This window comes from Perca flavescens, chromosome 1 (assembly GCF_004354835.1).
Source record: "Perca flavescens isolate YP-PL-M2 chromosome 1, PFLA_1.0, whole genome shotgun sequence".
Classification (NCBI taxonomy): domain Eukaryota; kingdom Metazoa; phylum Chordata; class Actinopteri; order Perciformes; family Percidae; genus Perca; species Perca flavescens.
In genome coordinates, this window is record NC_041331.1 from 16,206,744 (window position 1) to 16,228,950 (window position 22,207).

Genomic DNA, 22,207 nt, shown 5'->3' on the forward strand with positions numbered 1-22,207 from the left:
GTAAGTACCGAATGTGTCTCATGGCTCCTAGTTCACAAGACACTAAGCATCTGATTGTTAACTCTTTTTTTTTTTTTTTTTTTTTTTTTTTTTAAGATTATTTTTTTGGGCATTTTAGGCCTGTGTTATATAGGACAGCTGAAGATGTGAAAGGGGGGAGAGAGAATGACATGCAGCAAAGGGCTGCAGGTCAGAGTTGACCAATGTACATGGGGGTGCACGCTCTACCAGGTTAGCTATCCAGGCGCCCCAGATTGTTAACTCTTTGCAGCTGTCCGTCACGCTCACATCAGAAACCCATGACGTGACATAAGGAGCCGACTCATGAAATTCCTTGACTTGAAGGAAAAAAAAAACCCAAGACCACTCCTTCTGTGCCATAATGTTTTATTTCAACTATACATGCTGTGTTAAAAAAAATCAACAAAAAATATCATGAAACAAAGACCATCATTATTATTTACACATTCACAGTACAACTTTACAACATATCTACACGCTGAAATACTCTGGAGATCATATTATACAGCTGGCCTGGCATCGCCATGTTGCACAATTTTTAAATCAAAATTACATGACAAAATCCGCTTTATCTGCACATAAACAGAGCTCAGACTGAAATATAAAGGCTTCAATTTAGATTGCAACAGAAATACCCCGTTCATATTGCAATGTACAAGGCAGTTGAGCAGTGTATGTTGAGTGTCTGTCTGATGTCAGTGTGTATGTGTTGAGTAGAAAAGAGAGCCCAAAAACTGGTTGGATGACAGGCAGAAAGTTTTTACATACAATCATCACTTGTAAACAAAATGTGGCTTTGGGCTAAAACAGGCAACTGCCACTTGGATAGGATTGCAGGTGTCACCCAAATAATGAACCCAAGAGAAAGTCAGTCATCACTACTGGCCAATAAAACAATTCCTGTCACTGCAATCCCGGGGATTAACGGATTCTTTGTGACTACTGCCCATGCCAACATCTTTACATGACTGCTTTAATGTGAACACTGTGTTAATACATTGGCTGTGGGCAGGATGTTCTGCATTGAGCCGACTGCTCCACAGTGCAAGGTCTAACCACCCTACATCCCACTGTCAAGAAAATACATTCACTGCATGGCACCTCTATGTGGTGGATAAACACCATCTTTTCAACACCTGCAGTAAAAGAGAAAAATTGATTCATACCCCAATGTTTTTTGACTGTCCTTTTGTATGACTATCATTCACAAGTGAAATGTCTATCAATTTCTTTTCCACATCACTTCCGTTTGCATTAAAATCGCAATTTTTCAAGACATCCTGCTGATTTTCAAATCTTGCTTGTATAAAAATTGTTTATATAGCATATGACAATACAGACAGCAATACAGAGGACCAATTGACATTGCCAATATTATACTGTAGTAGTCCATTTTGTGAATAAGGCACACAATGCACAGATTCAGGTTCACTTGCCTAAAAATATGTATACTCCTTATTTATAGTATTTAAGTATATACAAGATCTTGTCATTCCCAGCATGACTCATTTGGACACATTGGTAAATTATTGTGTTGATTGTACACTGGCCACTCACAGGGAAGCTGCACAGGGAACGCGGGCTGCAGAACCAGCATGGCAGATGACAGAGGAGTTACATCCATGTATTGTTCTAGGGTCGGTTTAATATACCTTTTTAATAGGATTAATGTAAAGGGAAAATTATAGTGTTCTTCTATTAGGGGACACACGAGTTTAATGGAATAGAAGTGCCCTGAAATGTTGGATTCATATACATGGGCTATACCATTGGTGTTGCTTTAGTTTCATATGGTACATTTTTTAAATAACACGGTAAAACATTATAAAGGCAAATCATTTTGTTCAAAATTCTTTTATAGAATGAGATGAGAAATGTATGTTTTTTTTCTTAATACCACTGCTACATAAAGAAAGAAATCTCCTGAACCACCAGTATCATTTCTACAAAGGGGCAGTGGAGGTTAGGGGAGGTTTCAATCCTTTTCTCCATGTATTAGTTTTAGTGCGTTTGGTTGCTGAAAACTTTACTTCTTGGCCTCTGTCTGCAATATAACGCGCACACACACAAGCAGATATGCACACCCATATCAAGGGCTATCCCAGTCTGATAGAGTAAATGCATCAAAGACAAACGCCTATGTCTAAAACCAATAGCAGCAAATGTAAAAAAAAGAAAATTAAAATGTCCCAGTGAGTTACAAAGTCCCTGTCCTAGTATACCCCAGACATGACCAACTTCACCTCAGCCTAACCTGATTACCAAAAACACTACAGAGTGGCACATGAATATGTTTTGGCTCGGTTTGGATGGGTTCAAACAAGACCAACGAAGAGAAAATATTATTATTGAAATTAGAGAAGATGACTTAGGTCTTAGACAGGTCTTAAGGTGCATCCTCTGGCATGTGGCACCACTCTTGATAAACAAGTGTGAAGGCCTAATATGTGTACTGCCTTTATGCAAATCTGCTTTCCAATCACAACCAACACACACACACATTCATTTCTCTGTTCGCCTGCTGCTTGATTCAGCTGTTAGCGGTCGTATGTATCTTAAGCAACACGCACACTTATGATTTTTGAGTTTCCTCTCCACTGCCCCAAGCCATCTTACTAACAAAGGCATGGCCTACCTCTCCTCTTTGTTCAGTTCACATTAGTGGGAAAACAGTGCTCAAGGGCAGTGACAAATGAGACCAATTCTTCAAGTATTCCACTGTTTTTTAACATGGCACCACACGCACAGACGCTGTAGCGGTCCCAGCTGGTGTCTTAAACCTCGTACCTAATATGGGAACGGGCGACACCCAAGCCCATATACAATGGGGAGCAGCAGATTCACCACTGTCCATTGTTCGTATCATGTGGCTACCGTGACGAGGGAGATGGAGATGTAGGGACAAAAAAGCCCCTAGAAGTATCTTTGGCCACATGCGTGATTTCCCTTTTTAGTGTGAATGAATGTGAATATCATTTAAAGGGTGAACACACCTCAAGTCGATACACAAACACACACTAGGACCTACCCCATCCGTAGCCCCCCGCCAAGCCCTCAGGGCTCAAAGCTCTACAGTTAAGGCCAAGAGCTCACTCAGAAGCGTCCATGCTCTTTTAATAACTGTACTTATTGACCACTCGCATCTGTGGAGTCTGTGGTGAAAACCCATTGGGTTTAGGGGGCACATCTGGTTTTAGCGATGGGGTCCGTTTAAGCCCTGTGCGAGGGAGTGAGCCATACCCACTATAGGTCTGTCGGGGTATAGAGGATGGGTGGGCTGAGTGCATTCCTGCCCCCACCACTCCGCCTTGGGAGTCAAGTCTGGAGGGGGGCTTTGGGGGCATGTAACCCCCTCTGTTCATACTGTGTTGGCGAGACACAGACACCCCCATGGTTACCCCATTTGGTGAGGTGGATAAGGATTGCCTGTGAGAGGCACTCCGGTGGAGTTGATACCCCCCTCTTTGTCTCTCCAGAGTGCCCCCCATGCTCAGGCTGCCCGTTGGTGTTGTGGGAGTTGTAGGCATGGGCACATCAACCCTCTTGGTGGGGCTGTGCCTTGGCAGGGATGAGGAGGGAGAATACAGGGAAGCCTCACGGCTGGGCACCTTGGGGGGTAATTCTGTTAGTTCCTCCATGGGCTCCAGTGTAAGCTGTTGCCGTGGGCGAGGCCCTGATCCCTCTTGAAGAATGGCCTTGGGGTTGGCCACTGAGTCATTTAGGTGTTTTAAAAGGTCATTTAGGGTATTTCTGGCATCCACAGACCTTTTCTGGTCTTTCCTACTTCCCTTAGAATCTGGGTTCTTCAGCTTTCTTTCAGATGAATGTGGCAGTGTATCGTCTCCATTGTCAAGGTTAGATTGGTCATGTGTGGCATTGGGCAGGACAACCGCACTAGGGATGTGGGAGTGACCCAAGGCGAGGGGAGGGTGGTTGGAGTTGGAGGTAGGAGGAGCAGAAGAAGAAGGAAGGAACTGAGGATTCTTGGCTGATGAGTTGGACTCCTTACGAGGCCCACTGGCCTTTCCGTGAGCCCGCTCCCACTGATTTTTGATGGGCTGCAGGCTTTTCTGCTGAAGCACTGGGGTGGACTCGGGTGTAGGCAGGGCAGCCAGCTCAGGGGGCTGACAGCCGTCCCGCAGGATCATGGTTTTGGTGTCTCCGTTGGGTGAATTCAGGTCTTTGCTGTTGCTCAGAAGATTGGTGTACAGCTTGGGAGAATCAATGTTGGTCTGGTACTCCTAAGAATGTGAAAGGGGAAAAAATCAAAGGAGTAAGATAAGACAGTTTCACATCCTGTTGAATCACTCATCTCCACCTAAGACTTGGTATGCTAGATGTAGCATTGGAGCTGTTTTTATGGCTGTACCTTAACAGGGCTGTCAAAAAGGCCATTGAGCTTGACAAAGCTTCCAGTGGAGTCGGAGCCAGAAGGTGCAGACTCTGCATCCTTGTGGACACGCCTAGGCTTACGGAGGAATGAGTCTCGGTAACAGAAAACAATCAGACCAGCCAGGAGAGCACCCATGAGAAAAGCAGCAAACACGCAGGTGATGAGGATGTTCATGTGGACCATCTGGTTGGTCTCACCTGCTTGGATATCCCACACACCTACAAAACATTGAAGCATCGGTTAACCCCCTGGTGAAAAGAGGCAAAGTGCTCAGTGAAGCGTCCCTCCACATTCAACAGCAGAAATGTGCATGTTTGTGTGAGAACACAACCATGCATGAGTTTCTGATTTTACAACTCTGCTCTATACAAGGTAGCCAGTCAACCACAACCAAATGTTGTAAATATTGACACATTCCTATTCATCTAAACCTGGATGAAGAAGAAATATGGTGAAAATTGGCAGAAGCTGTTAGGTACCCACATCCATTTCACCATCTATAAGAAGCAGTGCTATGTTAGTGAAGAAGGGAAGACTTAAAGTGCCTTGATCCATGTTCCATTAGAGGCTTTTTGTCATGCGTTAAACCGGTACCAAAGGGTTAGGTGTTATTTGAAATGGAGAGCCAAATTAATTTGCACAAGAGATCAACCAGCAGGAAGTTGTTCAGAGGAAAGCGAAGCAGTGCTCGTCTTCCAGGTGTTGAGATAGCTGTTCTACTGGTAGTTTGTTAGTAACCACAGACATTGAAAGAGTTAGTCATCCACCGTGCGGCCACAATAGTGATGTGGCAGAGCAGGCCCAGTCAATGATCTACCAGCCAGGGTAAACTGTTACTACAGCTAGAGTTAAGAAATCTAAACTGGCAGAGACAGAAGCTAAATCCAAACCAAAGATTTTAAAGACACGATATCAGAACGGTGAGTGTAAAGTTAAAAGGTAAAAGGAATAAATTATTTAAAAGAAACGAAGAAAAAAATATAAGAAAATTACAATTTAAAAAAAGAAAACAATAGTAACATGAAAATATAATTTGTATAGCAACTTAAATTATGTATGGAAATGTCTATTTTTAAAAAGAGAGACTACATTAACATCTGCCATGTTATCTAATGGGAACCCTAAATAGCTGCCAATGTGTACATGTATGTTTGCATATGTGACCCTATGTGTGGATTCACATGTGTGTGTCTTAGTGAGAGTTGTTGGCAGCTATTGGATCAGGCTCCTTGCAGCATGTTGGCTGCCTCTCTGCGGGCCTTACCCTCTTGGCCCCCTGGGATAGAGTCTAAAGAATGGGAGGTGGCTGGGTCATCCTGCAGCACAAAGCCTGAGCCGTAGAGCTCTGGACCAGGCCCAGAGCTGGGGCTCTGAGTGGGTATGAGTACTGGGGGCTGTATGGGCCCACTGGGGTGGACAGTGACTGGCGTTGATGAAAACTCCATGTCTGTGGTGACAAACAAATTTGTTAACAAACTGTGCAGATGAGTGTAAAGCATATGGTTATCATCCCGGTTAGTAGGCATGGGCAATGGGTAATCTTTAAGGTTAGTGTCTGACAAAATAGTGAATAAACCTCATCACAGTTCACATTCATAAACCAATGAAAGTACATGTTTGTTTTTTTGTTTTAAACAATTTGGAAGGGAAAAAAGGAGAGGATACTGATGTTCAAAGAGGAGTTGGTACACAACAGTAAGGGTGCCAAGGGATGGTGGGTGGGCATGCAAGACTGAAGAGGGATCAAAACAGGAAGAGTGAAAAGGAGGAAGTGAATTTGTGTTAAGATAAAGCACAATGTTGCCTATGAATCTGTTTGTGACGATGACAATGAAGCAGGCGACATAAGCATTCAGGAGGTGTTTGGTAAGAAAAGATGGATGGTGGCAGTGGTGGAAAGACAGGGTTGGAGATGCTGAACTCAAGGAAAGAAACCATTTGAGTAAAAGATCAAACTAACCAGAGGTAGGGTCGCCAAATGATTTGTAATCTGGCGCTGATGTAGTGCCCAAAAACGCTAAAAGAATTAAAAGGACAAGAAATCAGTATAAAGGAATTCAGAAGTAAAAACTAAAATTCCTAAGAGACACTAAGAGTGCAGTTTATTTGGTTTAAATAAAGATATAAAGCACCCGCTAGCAGTGTCCTTTTCTCACTGGAGTCACTGTGGGCCCTCTGGTTCTGATCAATACCGAGGTTCAGCGGGGGTCATGTTTAGTTGGTACAAATGAAGGGACAGGCATTTTACAGTAAACTCAAAAAAGCAAAGGCATATTATCTGGCTATCTGATATCTTAAGACCTCTACCATTTACACCGGCTAAACATGACTCCTTAATTGTACATGTCCATGTTTCTGCCTCACAGGTGGCATAAGTTACAGGTGGCCATGTACTGTATGCAGATGTGTGTGTTAATATTGCACATAGACTTATGTAGGGGCAAGTTACTGGAGTGGTTACTGGTGTGAGTGTGCAGGCTTATGGTGTGTGTGGAAATGAGTTTGTCTTTGCGTACATGTGTGCATGTGTGTGTCAGCGTATGTGTATCTCAGTGTATGTGTGTCTCAGGATGGATGGCATGGTATGGAGATGAGATCCGTACCCTGGCAGTCTCCCAGGTGGGCAGTGTTTCCAAATTCAATGTCCTGCTCATATCCAGTCCTGAAAAGAGAGCAAAGAAGAGAAAGAGAGATTTATCAAAGAGTTGCAAAAACTCTTGCCATCTCATTTTCTCATCTATAATATTTGCTCTTTTATATCACAGCTGAGGCTTGAACTCACAAAACACCAGGCTGTATCCTCTCACATGCCCCATGAGGCTTCCAGCCACAGTAGGGATCCCTTGATGCAATGCAAGACCTGGAGCCAAACAAACACACACACTCAGAACACCGGGTTTAATCATTCTGGGAAGTGCACTATAATAATTTGTGACTGAGTGAACATTAACCAAAAGGCATAAGATAAAGCTGTTATCATTCCCTTTATGGCATTTTCTGAAACACAAAACAATTAAGTCACAAACCTATGACCGACCGTACAAAGCACATTTGAACCCCCTACGTGTGCATTTGCGTGTCACTTACTTGTGGCAGGAAGAATGCCGTTCACAGCGACTCAGGGGAATACGGATGACACAGCTTGAAAAGGCAACATACAAGCTGTGTGCCTCTTTGTCCACGTGCAGCGAGAGGACACGCTTGTCATCCTCGTGGTTAGACAGGCACCTGGGAAGGGAAGAGAGAAACCTGATCAGAGGTTTATCAGATAAGTCTGTCTACTGTTTCAGTCTCTGTAGATTTAATCACTTGTTAGGTGGGCAAGTCACATAAAGCTTTCTCCAACAGTCGAACAGGATTTTAACCTCCAACACACCACAGGGAGCGTGTTCCGCATCCACAAATCAGCACTAAAAACATACTGTGCATGCACAGAAAGCAGACAGACACTGCCATCTGTGCCAGGATGCGTCACTGTAAAAGTTGCTGACTCCTCAGACAGAAGGGGAAGAGAAAACGAGAAGAGAGAGGGTGAAAAGTGCGTGTATCCCTACTTGGCCCTGTTGAAGACCTCTATCTCCTCCAGAAGCAGGCTGTCGTTCAGAGACACAGAGGAGGTCTTGGCCAAAACCTTGAGGACAACCCCTGACTCGGCCCCGATGAACACCACGGTGTAGTTCTTGTGAGGTCCTGCTTCATTGTCAACAGCCAGCGCTGTCAGTCTGTACCTACACACACACACACACACACACACACACACACACACACACACACACACACACACACACACACACACACACACACACACACACACACACACACACACACACACACACACCAGAGAAGCATGTGTTAGTCACAGTAGTGGTTATCCCATACAAAATAGGAGAAGCCATTTTGAATACATGAATAACTTCGGCTGTTGAACTACACAGTAAAACAAGTTTGAACTAGTATTGAAAGTTTGGTCAGATTCTTTAGTCTTTTTTTATTTATTCTTTGATCATTTCTAATACGGCTTTGTTTAATTTTACAGTAATTGGGCAAAGTTCTCAGAGACCTGTTTGTGACAGCATTATGTAGTGATGCAATGAGAGAAATGTATCCTATTTGATTGACCATAATAATGTGTTTGTTTCAAATTTATTTTAAAAGGTATCAGAAACTGCGGTATTGCCATCCCATAATGTGCTTCTGCGTTTACCTGACGCGAGTCTTGGTGAACCAAGGCTCATCCCCAATAGAAGGCACAGCTGTGTCCATGAGGGGGTGGGACTTGATGAACTGCAGGGTATCGTCCGGGAACTCGATGGAGCTCTTTAAGGACGCAGCTGGACCATGACCTGCACAGCACCCGGGTCTAGGATGGAGGGCGCACACGGAACACAGGGCAAAAGGTCAAAGGTCAGTCTATACGATCACACACCAGGGAGTAATAATAGCGTGTGTCGAAATGGATGAAAAGTGCAACGACGGAGTGGGGGGGAGTGGAGCAGGTGCTTATTAGGATCACATAAAGGCCTCAGCTGGAAACATAAAATATACATATGCATGGTTATCCTCCATTAATGATTTACCGGGGTAATGAGGTGCTTTGTGGACTTTGTGTTTTGGACACAGGGCAGGGCTACAAATATACGTGCTGATTGTAAACCGGTTAAATATGCAACGCATCTAATTATGCCTAATTAATTATTTAATCATCAGCAGATGGTGAATGTGTGTGGGTCAAAGCTAATAACTTGGTCTGTTTACTAGTGAAAAAGATTTGATTTCATTGGGTTTAACCTCTAGAAAGAAGGGTTAAGAAAATTGGAAAAACTGTCCGGTGGTAAACAGCTGCTGAGTCAAGCACCACCTGCTCATGAATAGCCATGTTTAAAATATGAAATTCTTTTTCTTTTATTTTTTTTTTTTTTTACATTTTCTGTATGGTTTGGAAGGTTTAGAATTTGGAAAGTTTATAGGGAAAAATAAAGTTTAATCCTTACCGAGGTTTGGGCAGCTTCTCCTCTGGAAATGGAGTCCACACCGAGTCAGGAGTCTTCTGCTCTTTGAACCGACCCCAGAATACTTTCTCTATGTCAGCCATGGAGAAGGCGCACACTGCTGACCCTGGGATACTGTAGAGAAAGAAAAACCTCAATGTGTAATCCATATATGACTCCGAAATTTCTTATTTCTGTCCTCGGCATTGGTTACTTTAACAACTAACCGCATCCACTGCTCACCTGTTCATCTGTGTGGTGAACACACCCACCACCGAGGGAACTCCGTTGATGTCGATGATGTCAGTGATGGACTGAAGCACATCGAAGTAGAAGAAGGACTCCCCTGGCACTGAACAATTCAGCCTTGCCTTTACAAAAGATGTCCAGTGCTTCTCCAGCACCCGCTGTGACCCACCGACATCATTCTTACAGATCCGGGCCACACGGGAATATACAACCTGCGAGGAGAAGGGGTTTAAGAGAGGACAATGTCGGGTGGAAGAGGAAGGCAGCTGAGTGAACGTCACTAAAAACACTTTAACATGTTGAATAATGCATCTCTTCTACCCTGTAGCAATTCGGTACAGACGACTTAACAAACACACGCTCTCATCTTTAACTTTGTGTGTAGAGATTGTTCACCCTGACTGAAGACATCTGACGACCTTGACTGGCCCAATGCGGCACCATGTGAATGTGTGTTTGATTGCACTCTTTACCAAGGCTTAGAGTATAAATGGAGTGTGTGAAGCAGTTGGCTTTGACAGTTTTAATTATTTACCAGTGCAAACCTCCATCAGAGGCCAGGTGTCACCCAAGCATTAGTAGGGTTGAAATATTTATTGGCTGGTGGCTGATGGAGGATGCTGGCTTCCCGCGGCTCGGCCAGACCCGTTAAGGACGAGGCATGGTCAAATCGGAAGTTGGCCTCCAAACACAGAACATCCTAATGCAGGGATCTTCAAGAGGGGGTAGTAGGGGGGCCTCCAAATTATTGTAAAGTTTTGACGTTTTTTCAAAAATTTAAAAAGTCTTAACATGAATCTAACATTTTATTAGCAAATATAAATCCCCACTGATGATAGGCTTACTGGCCTATAGGTAAGGTAGTCCCTAAGATATCCATCCCCAGATACAGTTCATCCTAAGGATTCACTGTGCCACATTTATGTTTTAACATAAAAACATGATTTATAAAATCATGCCAACAATTATTAGGCTACTTTAATAGCTTAGTATTCTAGGCAAAAAATGTAGGTATAAAGGTTTTAGGCTGCCCTACACGTTATTGTAGGCCCAATTTAATATGCAACTTCATTTTATACAGTATATGTAGTAGGGGGTCCATGCTCCTTCTCTCTTTCAGTTAAGGGGTCCTTGGCCTAAAAAGCGTTGAAGACCCCTGTCCTAATGCCCTCTACGTGTGACGTACCCAGAGCGCACATCTCCGTGAGACAAAGCCTCTCACGGTGTAATGGTTTTACATTAGTAGAACATTCCCAGCGAATGCTGGCTGTTGAAATTCGTTGTGTATTCTATGCAATGTACTGTCATCACCTGAATGGGCCCTATTACCGCTGTGGCCATTTGTTGGCAAAAACACATGCACTGAGGGAGGTGTAAGCATTTTTTTGGATAAAGGCCTGCATACTGTATCTGTCTGGAATATGTAATACTTTTATAAACGGCAGGTTCGCTGTCTTACCTTGCCCAGATTGCTGTGCTCCACTGCAATCTCTCGGTAGAAAAAGTACACGTAATTCCCATACTCTGCTGCGTGCAGGAAATGAGGTTCTAAAGGGAGAGACAGAAGCAGAGAGTTGAAGTGTATTTCTGCACTGTCACCACCACTGTGCATGTTGAATATTTTAGGGATTTGTACAAGGCGGTATATGACTGGGGGTGACCTAGATTGCCTGGGAGAGAACAGGCCATATACCCATGGAGCTTGGCAAGGCAGGAGATCTCTCTATCACTCCAACAACAGCTCTGACAGCCACGCACATACGTGCACCATGGGCATTTAGCTAGCTGGCAGGTAGCACGTGTATCTCGAGGAAAGCAAAGGGAAAGATAAATAAAGACAGAGTGATGAAGAGGCAATCACTTACCTTTCAGCCATTTGGAGTCATATTTGATGGTCCTTAGGGCTGATCCATCACCCATACTGCGATAGATGACAGAATCACTGGCCTGGAAGTCAGCTACAGTTGCTGAATACAGCTTCCCCTCTAAAAAAACAAAACAAGGAGTACAGTCACCAAATATTAGAATACATTGCTCTTCAATGCTTTGTTTCTTTGTCTTTTTTAAAGGCTTGATTGGCTGACTTGTTATCGCTGCCGGCACAGTTTTACTGTGTCAAAGACACTGAGGTGATGAGAGCATAAGTAGGAATCCATTAGTTCTTCTTCAGCAGGACTAACTATGTGTGTGGGTGAAGTGTGTGTTTGACTCTTACCAGCGAAAAGGGCAACGTTGGTTTGCTTGGAGTCGAATGGGCACCGTGCCAGTCCATTGATCTCCTCCCCATCAAACTCGAGGTTATCCAGCTGAAGGGAACACACCAATCACCCACATGTTAAAAACATTTCATCAAGGGACACAGTGCAAACGAACACACTAGAAACACTAGCACGCACATGAATCATTCAAACAAGTCTAGTTTATTTAACTAGGAATTAAAATGAAGGGTGTGTTACCCAATTTACTTTCAAGAGCATTTACACAACAGCATCTGTGCACATCTGAGCGTGCAAGGCCCTGGCACTGGTTACTCACCCTGTAGTATCTGCACATGGGGTTGAAGCCGTTGGTACCGCAGATGAACACCAGGTCATCATTTCTGGGAACCAGCACTTTGATAAAGTTGTGGCACTCGTCCTGAACACAGACAAAAAACACGGGACCGCGGTTTTAGAGGCAGGCAGCTTATCTGCTCACATGCTTAAGCCTCTGTCCGCATGGTGGAATGTAAAACAAAAGGTGAATGGCTTTTTTTTTTTTTTTTTTTACTCTGTGTTTTCCCTTGACGGCACACATGTCTCTGTCAGCTTGGCCCGATCGCCATGTCAGCTTCTGTGAAAACCAACACGGAGCGTTAGACCCACGCACGGCACACTAAGACATACGCTCGCACACACTCGCTCATACACACGCACGCACAGTCCTCCCTTTTCCACTCTCTCATTTTACAACCTGTCCAGTGTGTGATGAATTGCTCTGTATTTTCTATGGAGCCCTTTTAGTGTTTGTGGATTGAGAGAGCAGCTTGTGGCGAGAATCTTACCCGGTAAGGAATGATCTCATTCCTGTAGGATTCTCTCAGACTGACCAGGTACACCTGATCTCTGTGGAGAGACAGCCACAAAACACATAGCTCAGTAACGCTGCACAACCAGGAATACAACTCCTTTTCAATTTTTCTGTATTAAAAATTAAACTTGGGTGTTTATTATTAATATTGTTTTTTTTTTTTATAAATGCGTAAAATTCTCATTAAAAATGAATTCAGGTCTCAATTTCAAAAATACAATTTGCAGAAAATTTACTATGCAGTATATTTTAATTCTTAGATGAACTCTGGTGAATAATCAGCAGCTCATTTGCATTGTTTTCCCCAAATGTCTTTTTCCGGAATTGCACTTGTCTTTAGAGGATCTCATTTACTGTGACCTATGGTTTCAGCCTCTTCTAGCGGCGGGAAACGCACAACATTTTTAATTCGCAATAATATAGAAAATCTGAGGGACATGGGTTTAAACCAATCTCTCCTTTTTTTTTTTTTTTTTTTACCTGGCTAGTCTAATGTCAAAACCTGAAAAACCTGAAAATAATGACACTAAAATATAGTTAATTTAAATGTCTGTATTATGTGAACAGAAAACAGGGTGTGGCAGGGTTGAGGCATAGTGAATTCAGTTTTTTTATGCAACTGCCAGTTGATGCAACTGCCCTATGAAAACCTGAATATCCTCTCTGCTATACCATTTTACATGACAACCACTTATTGTTTTGATTATATGTTGGCTATAAAAATGTAATAAAAGCAGCGGGGATCAAATTTTATCAACCCCTAGAGAACAACATTTCGCTTCACTTTTAGTAAAAATGTGAATAACCCAAACTGGCAAAAGGAGGATCTACCTGACAACAGTGATACGTGTGGCGGTGATTACAGGGACTCCAGAGGTAGGAGTTTTATACTGTAGATGTCGAGTTGATTTCCTGCTACAATATTAGTGCTGGCGGTCAGATTAATCCCAGTGCCCATAAATACCAAAAAGACATGTAAAGATGCCAAGAAATCCCTGACAGAGCGTCAGGCCGGCATGATAGACGCCTTTCCTGGATCAATACTGGCAATATACATCAAATGCAGGCCTAGAAGCCACAGATCCAATAACACTAAGAGCTTCTTCCCCCCATACGCCACTGTTTACCTGCCAAGGAGTGACTGAGTTTATTGGTGTGGGGGATGTGTGAAAGAGAGAGTGATACAGATAGTGTGTATGTGTGTTGAGTTTACCTGCCAGCGATGAACAGAGTGTCCTGTATCTTGGTCATCAGCTGAAAGTCAAGGCGATGCTGTGACTCGTTGCCAGAGGGCCTGCCTCTGAACACAGGGTACCTCCTTGAAACTGTGCAGAAATCACACACGCACACATACTGTTAATGGGAAACTTGTGGTAGAAGCAGACACTTTTGCACGGATAAACCACACTCACATCTTGCTATATTTAACTGTACTGATTAGAAATAAATATGCTGTGTGTGCTTTACACAAATCCTCCTGCAATTAAGGTAATGGCAAGGACCCCTTGGCTGAAAGAGAGATGGAGCACGGACCCCCCCCATAATAGTATAGTATAAAATCGAGTTGCATATTAAACTGAGCCTACAATAATGTGTAGGGTGGCCTAAAGCCTTTATACATACCTGTTTTTTATGGTGCACACAATACTAAGCTAATAATAATTGACTTATTGATATATATTTATACATTATGTTTTAATGTTAAACATACATGTCGCACAGTGGATCCTTGAAGTCCACTGTAACTGTATCTGTGGATGGCTACCTTAGTTACAGCCATCAATATTGTGTGAATAAAAAAAAGTAGGCCAATTTGTCTTGGCTATTAAAAGGTTGGACTTATGTTTATGTATATTTTAAGATATATTTTAAATTTTGAAAACAAAATGATAAAACCATGACTTGGTGGCCCCCCTACAGTAACTCTGAGGACCCTCTAAGGGTCCCAGACCCCATGTTGAATAGCTCTGCGTTAGTAATGGCTGCCTATGTCAGCACATCTCTCTGTTCTTCCAGTACATCACAGAGATGCAAATGAAATCCACTTAATGCTCCAACTGACCATACAGCAGATTGATTGCATTACTATGAATATGGCATGCTGGTGTGCTAGTGTCTGAACTGCTGACGCGACTAGAAGAAGGAGGCTGCCGGTATTTGTCTTTTATTCCACGTGTGACTGGAGTGAGTAAAGTGTATATTAAGGATAGTTGTTGACTCTTCCAGTAATGTTGCAGCAATTCTAATCTCTACCCACGCCTCCGCTGAACTCATTTGCGTGCGTGTACTCACAGTGTGCATCAACGACATCGAGGGCCACGGTGTCCTCGGGGAAGCTGACTGCGAGGAGAGTGCGTGAGGCTGTCAGCAGCAGCAGCAGCAGCAGCAGCTCACTGAGCAGAAGCGCAGCTCTCTGGCCCATGGCTGCTCACAGACGACACTTCCTGTTTCACTCTAGTGGAGATGTTACCTGGAAACACACACAAAATGCATGCTTTTGTTGCTTGACGTGTCATACATTACATGTTATATTTAACCTTTCGCTGCATACTGTAGTCTTATGAGCCAAATCCTAACCATTTGGTTACCTCAGAATAATGAAAAGGAAAATTTCCACTGTGAAGTTTTCCTTTTCTCGTTGATACCCACTACATTAGTGAAATAGAAACATAAGGCACACAGAATGCCCTCTCAGGCATATTGATGACTGAGCTCTCAGTGGCAGTGCTTGGCGTTTCCCCTATACCTCTCCCTGCATCTGCTGTCTAAGGGAAGGTCAGCCAAGTGACCGGTGGGGTGTCTCGGTGTGTGTTGGATGCAGCGGAAGTCCACTCTGTTAGAAATGTAGCGGGCCTGCTGTCTCTGTACATCTGTGCTCTGATTGGTTTGTCCCGGGCGAGGCTCAACACTAATCAGCACATTGCAACTTCATCAGCATCACTGGTGTAGCCTCTGCTCTGACCTTAGCTGACTTCTATTAGCGCTCTGTTGGCTGTTCTTGCTCCAGCCTTTCCGTAGGGTGGGGGGGCTTTATTGCAGTGCAGTGAATCATCATCTTTGTTCTAGGAGGATCAAGTCATGTACATTTTTGTATAGTATACATTTTTGTTTGTACTGCATCTGATTGTAGACATTATACACCAGCAACTACATTGGTGATAATTCATTGTGGGAGTGGCAGGAGTTTAGTGTGTATGTTAGTGCGCTAAGGAGTGCTTTAGAGACAGACTGTGTGCATATTAATGATCGGTGTACATTCAAATATTTATAAGGCAAACAAATTATTCATGCAGGCAAAGCCTGAACGGATATAAACAATTTACCGGGAGACGTCACACAGGCAGAGGGATGGATTAGCTGGGAGCACACTTGGACACACACACACACACACACACTCTTTCAAATGGTGTAATGCAACGATTGATGCATGTGCACGTACACAAACATATACAGACACACACACAGTATTGACTCATTTTTCAATTAGCCCCAAAGCACACCTGCTCCAGTGCTGTCTGCGGGCCCTGCCTGCCAAGCCATTAGTGCTTTGATTGATCCACACAGGAAGCATCGCAGATCAGCGGCCAGAAAAGGCAATCTATGGACTTTACCTTATAATTGTAGCCATGTGAAAACTTTGAAACTCACAATCTGCCCACTTTCATCTTGTAAAGGGCTGTTAAAATAATAATACCATTTTTTTCCCAAACACTTAGTTTAAAACACTAAATGAACTGTAATGTACATGGTTGTCAAGTAGAAACATTATGCGTCATGAGGTGTTTACCTGACAGCGACAATACACATCAGCATGTCAGCCTTTTGTCAGTGTATGTGGAGTATATAATACACAATTTGGCTGCACTGCCTTGAAGCCTATGTTGATAAGTGCAAAAGTGCACAGTGTGTTTTCCGGGGACTTAATAATCCAATTTTGGCATGAGCAGTTCCTGTACGATGATGTGTCACTAAAAATAATGGAAGCGGTGGAGATGGAAGCAGAGTAATGCCAACGTGTTTTAGTCCTAAACTGTGTGTAATCATGGCTATTCAGCACTCTGTGGGATACTGAGGCCTTTGCAAGAGCAATGGTAATGCAAGGGTAATGTAACGCTTCATCTCAATTAGTCCACTTAATAGTTAAATTACAAGTTTGATATTTTGACAAAATAAAAATATTTAATGAGGGCCAATATCTTCCAAAAACTACAACATCAATGATGCTGGAGCAGTCCATATACTCTAATCTAGATACAAATGAATCTAGTCTGGACACAAACGATCCCCAGATCTATACAGAAGAACATCGTCAGCAACTTAATGTAGATGTGACATGATGACACCGCTCTGCAAAGATAGGTTAGGTTAATTGATGTGTACCCGTAGGTAGAATTGGTCTGCAGTAAGACGAGGCATCCATCGTGACACATGGACACAGACAATAGACAGACATGCTAAAAACGTGATAAAAGTACTTAAAGCTCTGATAATCACTAAAATGAGAGACAGCGGTGTTCCTTAAAAGCATAGTACCTGGTTCAGACACTCTCACGACGAGAAATGTGCTGTATTGAGGCCCAAGCAATAAATTGCTGAGTTTCTAGGAGAAGCCAGGGACAGGAATAGATACCAAACGCACCACAATAGAGAAGACTGTGTGCATATTGAAAAGGTAAATAAACCATGCTCCACATTTCAATTCTGTAGTGCTATCATACAGATTGCAGGCTGCGCTTCCAGTCCAAACGTGGCTGTGTTCACAGGTAAATAATTTCCTTGGTAAAGTCAGAATTTAGAGTCCTGCTCTATATCCCCTCTTCGTAAGCATGCAACACTTTTTTCCCCGCCATTCTCCCTCACTAAACAATTCAGAAGAAAAGCACTCCAACAAGAGGCAGCTCCGATCTCCCATGATTCCTTGCGTGGTATTAGCCACACTGCGGAGGCGAAGGCTTTCCTCAGAAACTTTAATGTAAAACAGAAACCGAAGACATCCAGAGGTCAACGATCTAAAATTACTTCTCAATCTCTAGTGAGCCCAGCATGTTTTCTATTCCTTTGCGCTCTCTGGTTCGTGTGTGTGTGTGTGTGTGTGTGTGTGTGTGTGTGTGTGTGTGTGTGTACATATAGGCCTCAACAAGCCTAGAGATGCTGGGCTTGTCACGCAACTGGGTGCCACTCAGCCTTGCCTCACTCTACCTCTGTTATTACAGGCTTTTCAATGTTCTACAACCACGCACTTTCCCCGCTGATGTTGTTGGCCCAGGCCCATGGTGTTTAACCCCGAGAGGGGGAGGGGGGGTCTGGTGGATTGCTATTTCTACTGATGGTGGGTGTAAGGTTCTGTAGTCCAATTCTGGTAGTTACAGCTGAAGATTTAGTGTTCCAAGCTTAAAATGACAGATTAACACATATTCTCCTCTTAGCTGTGCTTTCACTGGCATATGTCAGCCATAACCTCTCCCCCACTGCAACACTGAATGGATTTATGTTTGCATGGAAGTCCTGTTGGGAGGAATTGGGGCTAATAAAAGGAAGACAAACAACAGGGGTGCGTGAGGTTTGGTAAATTGCGTGCGAGTATGATGGGTGGATGTAATCCCAGAAGGACAATGGCTGCTGCTGCTTCAGGCTGCTTGGCTTGTCATCTTGCACCATACTGATCTGTAAACCTAACAGCACAGGAAATCAGATAGCCCAGGAGTTTAGTTTCAGACATTTCACTCTTCACACTTGTTGTATATGGTGAATATATGTCTAAATGACTGTCCAAAACTGGATATGTCCTGTAACACGGTTGTCTCAACTCTCAACGGCTCTTAGAAAGTAATCAAAATGCAGCCACACAGGAACGTGAGTCAGCCAGATGATTATAGCAGCCACCACACAGGCCCAGAAAATAATTATTACTCCTTTTCACCACTTCAGTAACAACCACTACACCTAATCGCGTGCTATTTACCTAAGGATCACTTCTGAGGGGCTTGGTTGGACTTGTTGCTTCAGAGATTTGGCAGAAGAGAGGGCTGTGCCACCCTAAACTGTGCTTCCCTCCCTTTATTCTCTACCTTGGTGATAGGAGGAGTGAAACAGGAGAAAGGCTGTTCTCAGCAGTAGTTCTGCTATAGTGGAGCACAAAAGGGGCTGAGCTGCAGGTGTGACCAGGAAACAAAGGGGGCTTTGGGCAAGTCAACACAATAGAGCCCCACCCCCAACCAGTGGACCTGCATTCAGGAGAGCTGTTCTGGGGCTAATAAAAGGGGGTTCTGAGGGAACAAAGCAAACTATATAAACACATTGACTCCAAATGCTGCACACTGGGTCAAACTTGTATCGCTCAACCAATTTAGCATTGAACAACTGGTTTCCAAGCAACAGTTTGGGGCAACCATGAGGCATATGGTGTAAAGAGTTAACACTGATCACTGTATGGTTCAATGGCGGTTGTTCCGGGGTTACAGCCGGCTAAAGTGGAGGTTAACGGTGATCGTTCTGGTCACTGAGTTTTGACCCCGTGGCCAGTGAGCCGAGGTGAGACACCAGCCAGCTGTGCTGTCCACTAACCCACAGCTGGCTCTGATGTTTGACCTGGCCGGAGTGTGGTGCTCCTGGCAACACCATGTTGTAGTTTCAGTAGCTACACTTCTCCTCTCTCTGTGACAGAGCTCTGACGCTCCAGAGGTTCAGGGAAATGTCCACATCTGGTGTAGGTTTTAAACCAATTTGCTCTTGTTTTTATTTCTGTAAAAGGGTTTGAGAGAATAGCACCAATCAATTTTGACCACAGACAAACTAAAATTAAATCCAGTGTTCACTTTTTTGTTGCCTTTTTATTTATTTATTTTTAGAATTGATTTAGCACACCAGATTAGTCTATAAGGACAACTTCAGAGTATGCCCTTTGATTGTATATTTGGTCCATCTCCTTTTTGCTTATTCACTTAATTTGGCCAAATGTTCTTAAATAATGAGACATGAAAGAACAATTCCTAAAACAACTGTAACCTACATGTCTCCTTATGAAAAAATGAAACCTTCTAATTCTCTCTCTCTCTCTCTCTCTCTCTCTCTCTCTCTCTTTATTATTATTATTATTATTATTCTGTTCATCTTCCTTCCTTCGCTGGTCATTTTTTCAAGTTTTGCGTGAGGATCTTCTGCTTCTCTTTTGCGCACACAATCCATGCAGCAGCCCGGGCTCTAATGCAGGCATTGTGCGGACCGGGGCGTAAAGGCATTCAAGTTTTAACCGTGGAAAATCTTTTCAGATCCCTTTGGCCCACATGTAAGACTCATACAAAAGACAACAAAGACGCGGGGGGACAGCGGTGGAGTGACAACTGTGATGGGGCTGCGTTGAACTGCCTCCACGGCACTTAATGCATGCGCAGGGCTGGGCTCTCGTGCTGCTCTGCCTCCAAGAAGGTTACGAGCGCTTCCCTAATGTATTATCCAATATTATAATACCACAAGGAAACTGGGAATACATTACATAGATTAAAAGGTGAGTGAGCAGTCAACAACCTTCAAGACAAACTGCCCGTCCTACTCGCCTTTTACGGTTTACTAGGTGTGTTTGACAGCATGGTGCGTACAATCATGTGCTGGTCCCCTTTATTCCAAGTTTATTTTATGAAGACTAAATATCAGAACAACTTTAATGTATTCATGCGTTGGACCTTTTTAACATAACTCAGAAGAAGATTAGCTATTGTGACTGAAATTGGAGCAAAAATACATCTGTTTAAGACCAACACTGACGTGGCTCTGATTTTAATCTCGGCAAATCATAATCTATGTGTACATCTCTGCTTTAAAAATGTGTATATATTGTTTTACTTTGAAATCTTACTCGATTCCCTTGAATAGATTCCGTTCACAAAGTAGCTCTCCGGATAGCACGGGAGCCAGCAGTCATGTGTCCTTTATTAAATCCAAGCTCCATCTTAATAATACACCACAGAGTGTATCCTATAAATAAAATACACTATAGGCTACCAACAGTTTAAAAACCGCCGAGGACACCTACCTTGTGTGTCCGAATTCACTCATGAATGGGTCAATCCGACTGAATGTCATATTCCTTTGGTAATCCATTTAAGAGAAAACACCCAGCGTGTAATATTCCTGTTATTTTAAGATCCGTCCGGACCCCACTTTTCTCTTTTATCCAGTTTTCGCACAGATTTCAGCTCCGCTCGCCACATATGAGCATTTGGACTGCCTGCTCTGTGTCCGTCCCCGGGCCCCTGAGCTCTGCTGACTGATCTCCAAAGCTCTGCCACGACCACACAGCCCCCTCCCTCATACACCGATACACCAGCCCCCTTCCACTACTATTAACTTTGGAAACCAGAGGGAAAAGACATAAACATTAACGACGGGCAATCCACTATATACGCCGCGTTCTGACTTCATAGCCTACAATCACTGATTTAATGCTGATTAAAGATGATAAAGGGCGCGTTTACCGACGGGGAGCACGATATCACACACAGCCACCAGAATAATAAAAAAAACAAAAAACCAACTAGATTTACACCAAACTATTTTCTGTGCTTGTTTATCTCAATAGCCAATGCTCACTTAGCGTTAGATTCACCAGTTTGACACACGCTTTAACGATGCGACTGTAGAACTTATTATAGCCTAATAAATATTTCTGACTGCTTCAATAGGAGAGTAAACTGTCTCAGAAATAACATAGGTGACTTTAGATTTGGTTTGCCCTCTTGTTACACCGCTTTATGAGCGCTGGAAAGACACGTAGAGCAGGACAGATAAACGTGCCGCGGACGAATGAATACATGGTAAATTGGATTGGAGCACAATTTAAAAATAGTCCGGACCTGCACTATTTCTGTCCTGCAACAACAGAAACAGAAATTAGTTTTGCAGAGTAGCATAGCGACGTGGTCAGAAGAAATATTTTGTATTCCAGCAAAGACTTATCCTCTCTAGTTTTCCCCCCTTGACTTTCACTGCGTAATGCGGCGCAACAAAGTGTTATATCCACGTAGCGGCAGGGAACTCACCTCATCTGAAATGCTTATTTTGTATCCTTTTTGTGTTGCTGTAATCCAACAAAAATGATTGTGCGCGTCGTAGTGAATCAACTTCTCCTGGCTGAGGGAAAAACAAACTAATGCACGGCAAATGGTGTAATTCGACCCGTGTTAAGTCAATCCATCCAGAGAGAGAGAGCCGCAGCCTACCAATAAGCAGCGCTCTTGCTCCAGTCCCTCCCCCCACCATCCATCTCTCCTCAGTTGGTTTGGGCTTCTCTGTCTTGCTCTGGCTTCCTTCCTTTCTTTCCTAGAGCCCGGAGAGAAAGAAAAAGACCCCCTCCTTCCCAATTCTCCTCCTGTGTGACCCCGTATTGCCCCCCCTCTCTGTTAAACCCCATCCCCCAACTCCAAGTCAGCAAGAGAGCCTAGTAAAAATCATTTCAGCTGAGTTGTGGCTGCTTAGTAAAACACAGCTTTAG

The 22,207-nt window shown here is 43.5% G+C and overlaps 1 protein-coding gene across 2 annotated transcripts; it reads right to left on the reverse strand.

Moving 5' to 3' along the window:
- Positions 1–370: 370 nt before the first annotated feature.
- Positions 371–21,895, reverse strand: sema6d (semaphorin 6D). 2 transcript variants are annotated; one of them, XM_028564852.1, is made up of 20 exons: positions 21,756–21,895; positions 15,013–15,190; positions 13,934–14,045; positions 12,695–12,755; positions 12,421–12,483; positions 12,187–12,288; positions 11,867–11,957; positions 11,517–11,636; positions 11,111–11,199; positions 9,646–9,863; positions 9,406–9,537; positions 8,619–8,774; positions 7,969–8,142; positions 7,502–7,642; positions 7,197–7,274; positions 7,018–7,076; positions 6,375–6,431; positions 5,679–5,861; positions 4,391–4,632; positions 371–4,262 (listed from the first exon to the last, which is right to left on the reverse strand). In XM_028564852.1, the coding sequence occupies exons 2-20, from the start codon at positions 15,140–15,142 to the stop codon at positions 3,135–3,137; spliced, it is 3,336 nt and encodes a 1,111-aa protein (XP_028420653.1). In that variant the 5' UTR covers positions 15,143–15,190; positions 21,756–21,895; the 3' UTR covers positions 371–3,134. The 2 variants fall into 2 exon arrangements, with proteins under 2 accessions (XP_028420653.1, XP_028420724.1); XM_028564923.1 differs by lacking the exons at positions 5,679–5,861; positions 6,375–6,431.
- Between the last annotated feature and the right edge of the window lie 312 nt (positions 21,896–22,207).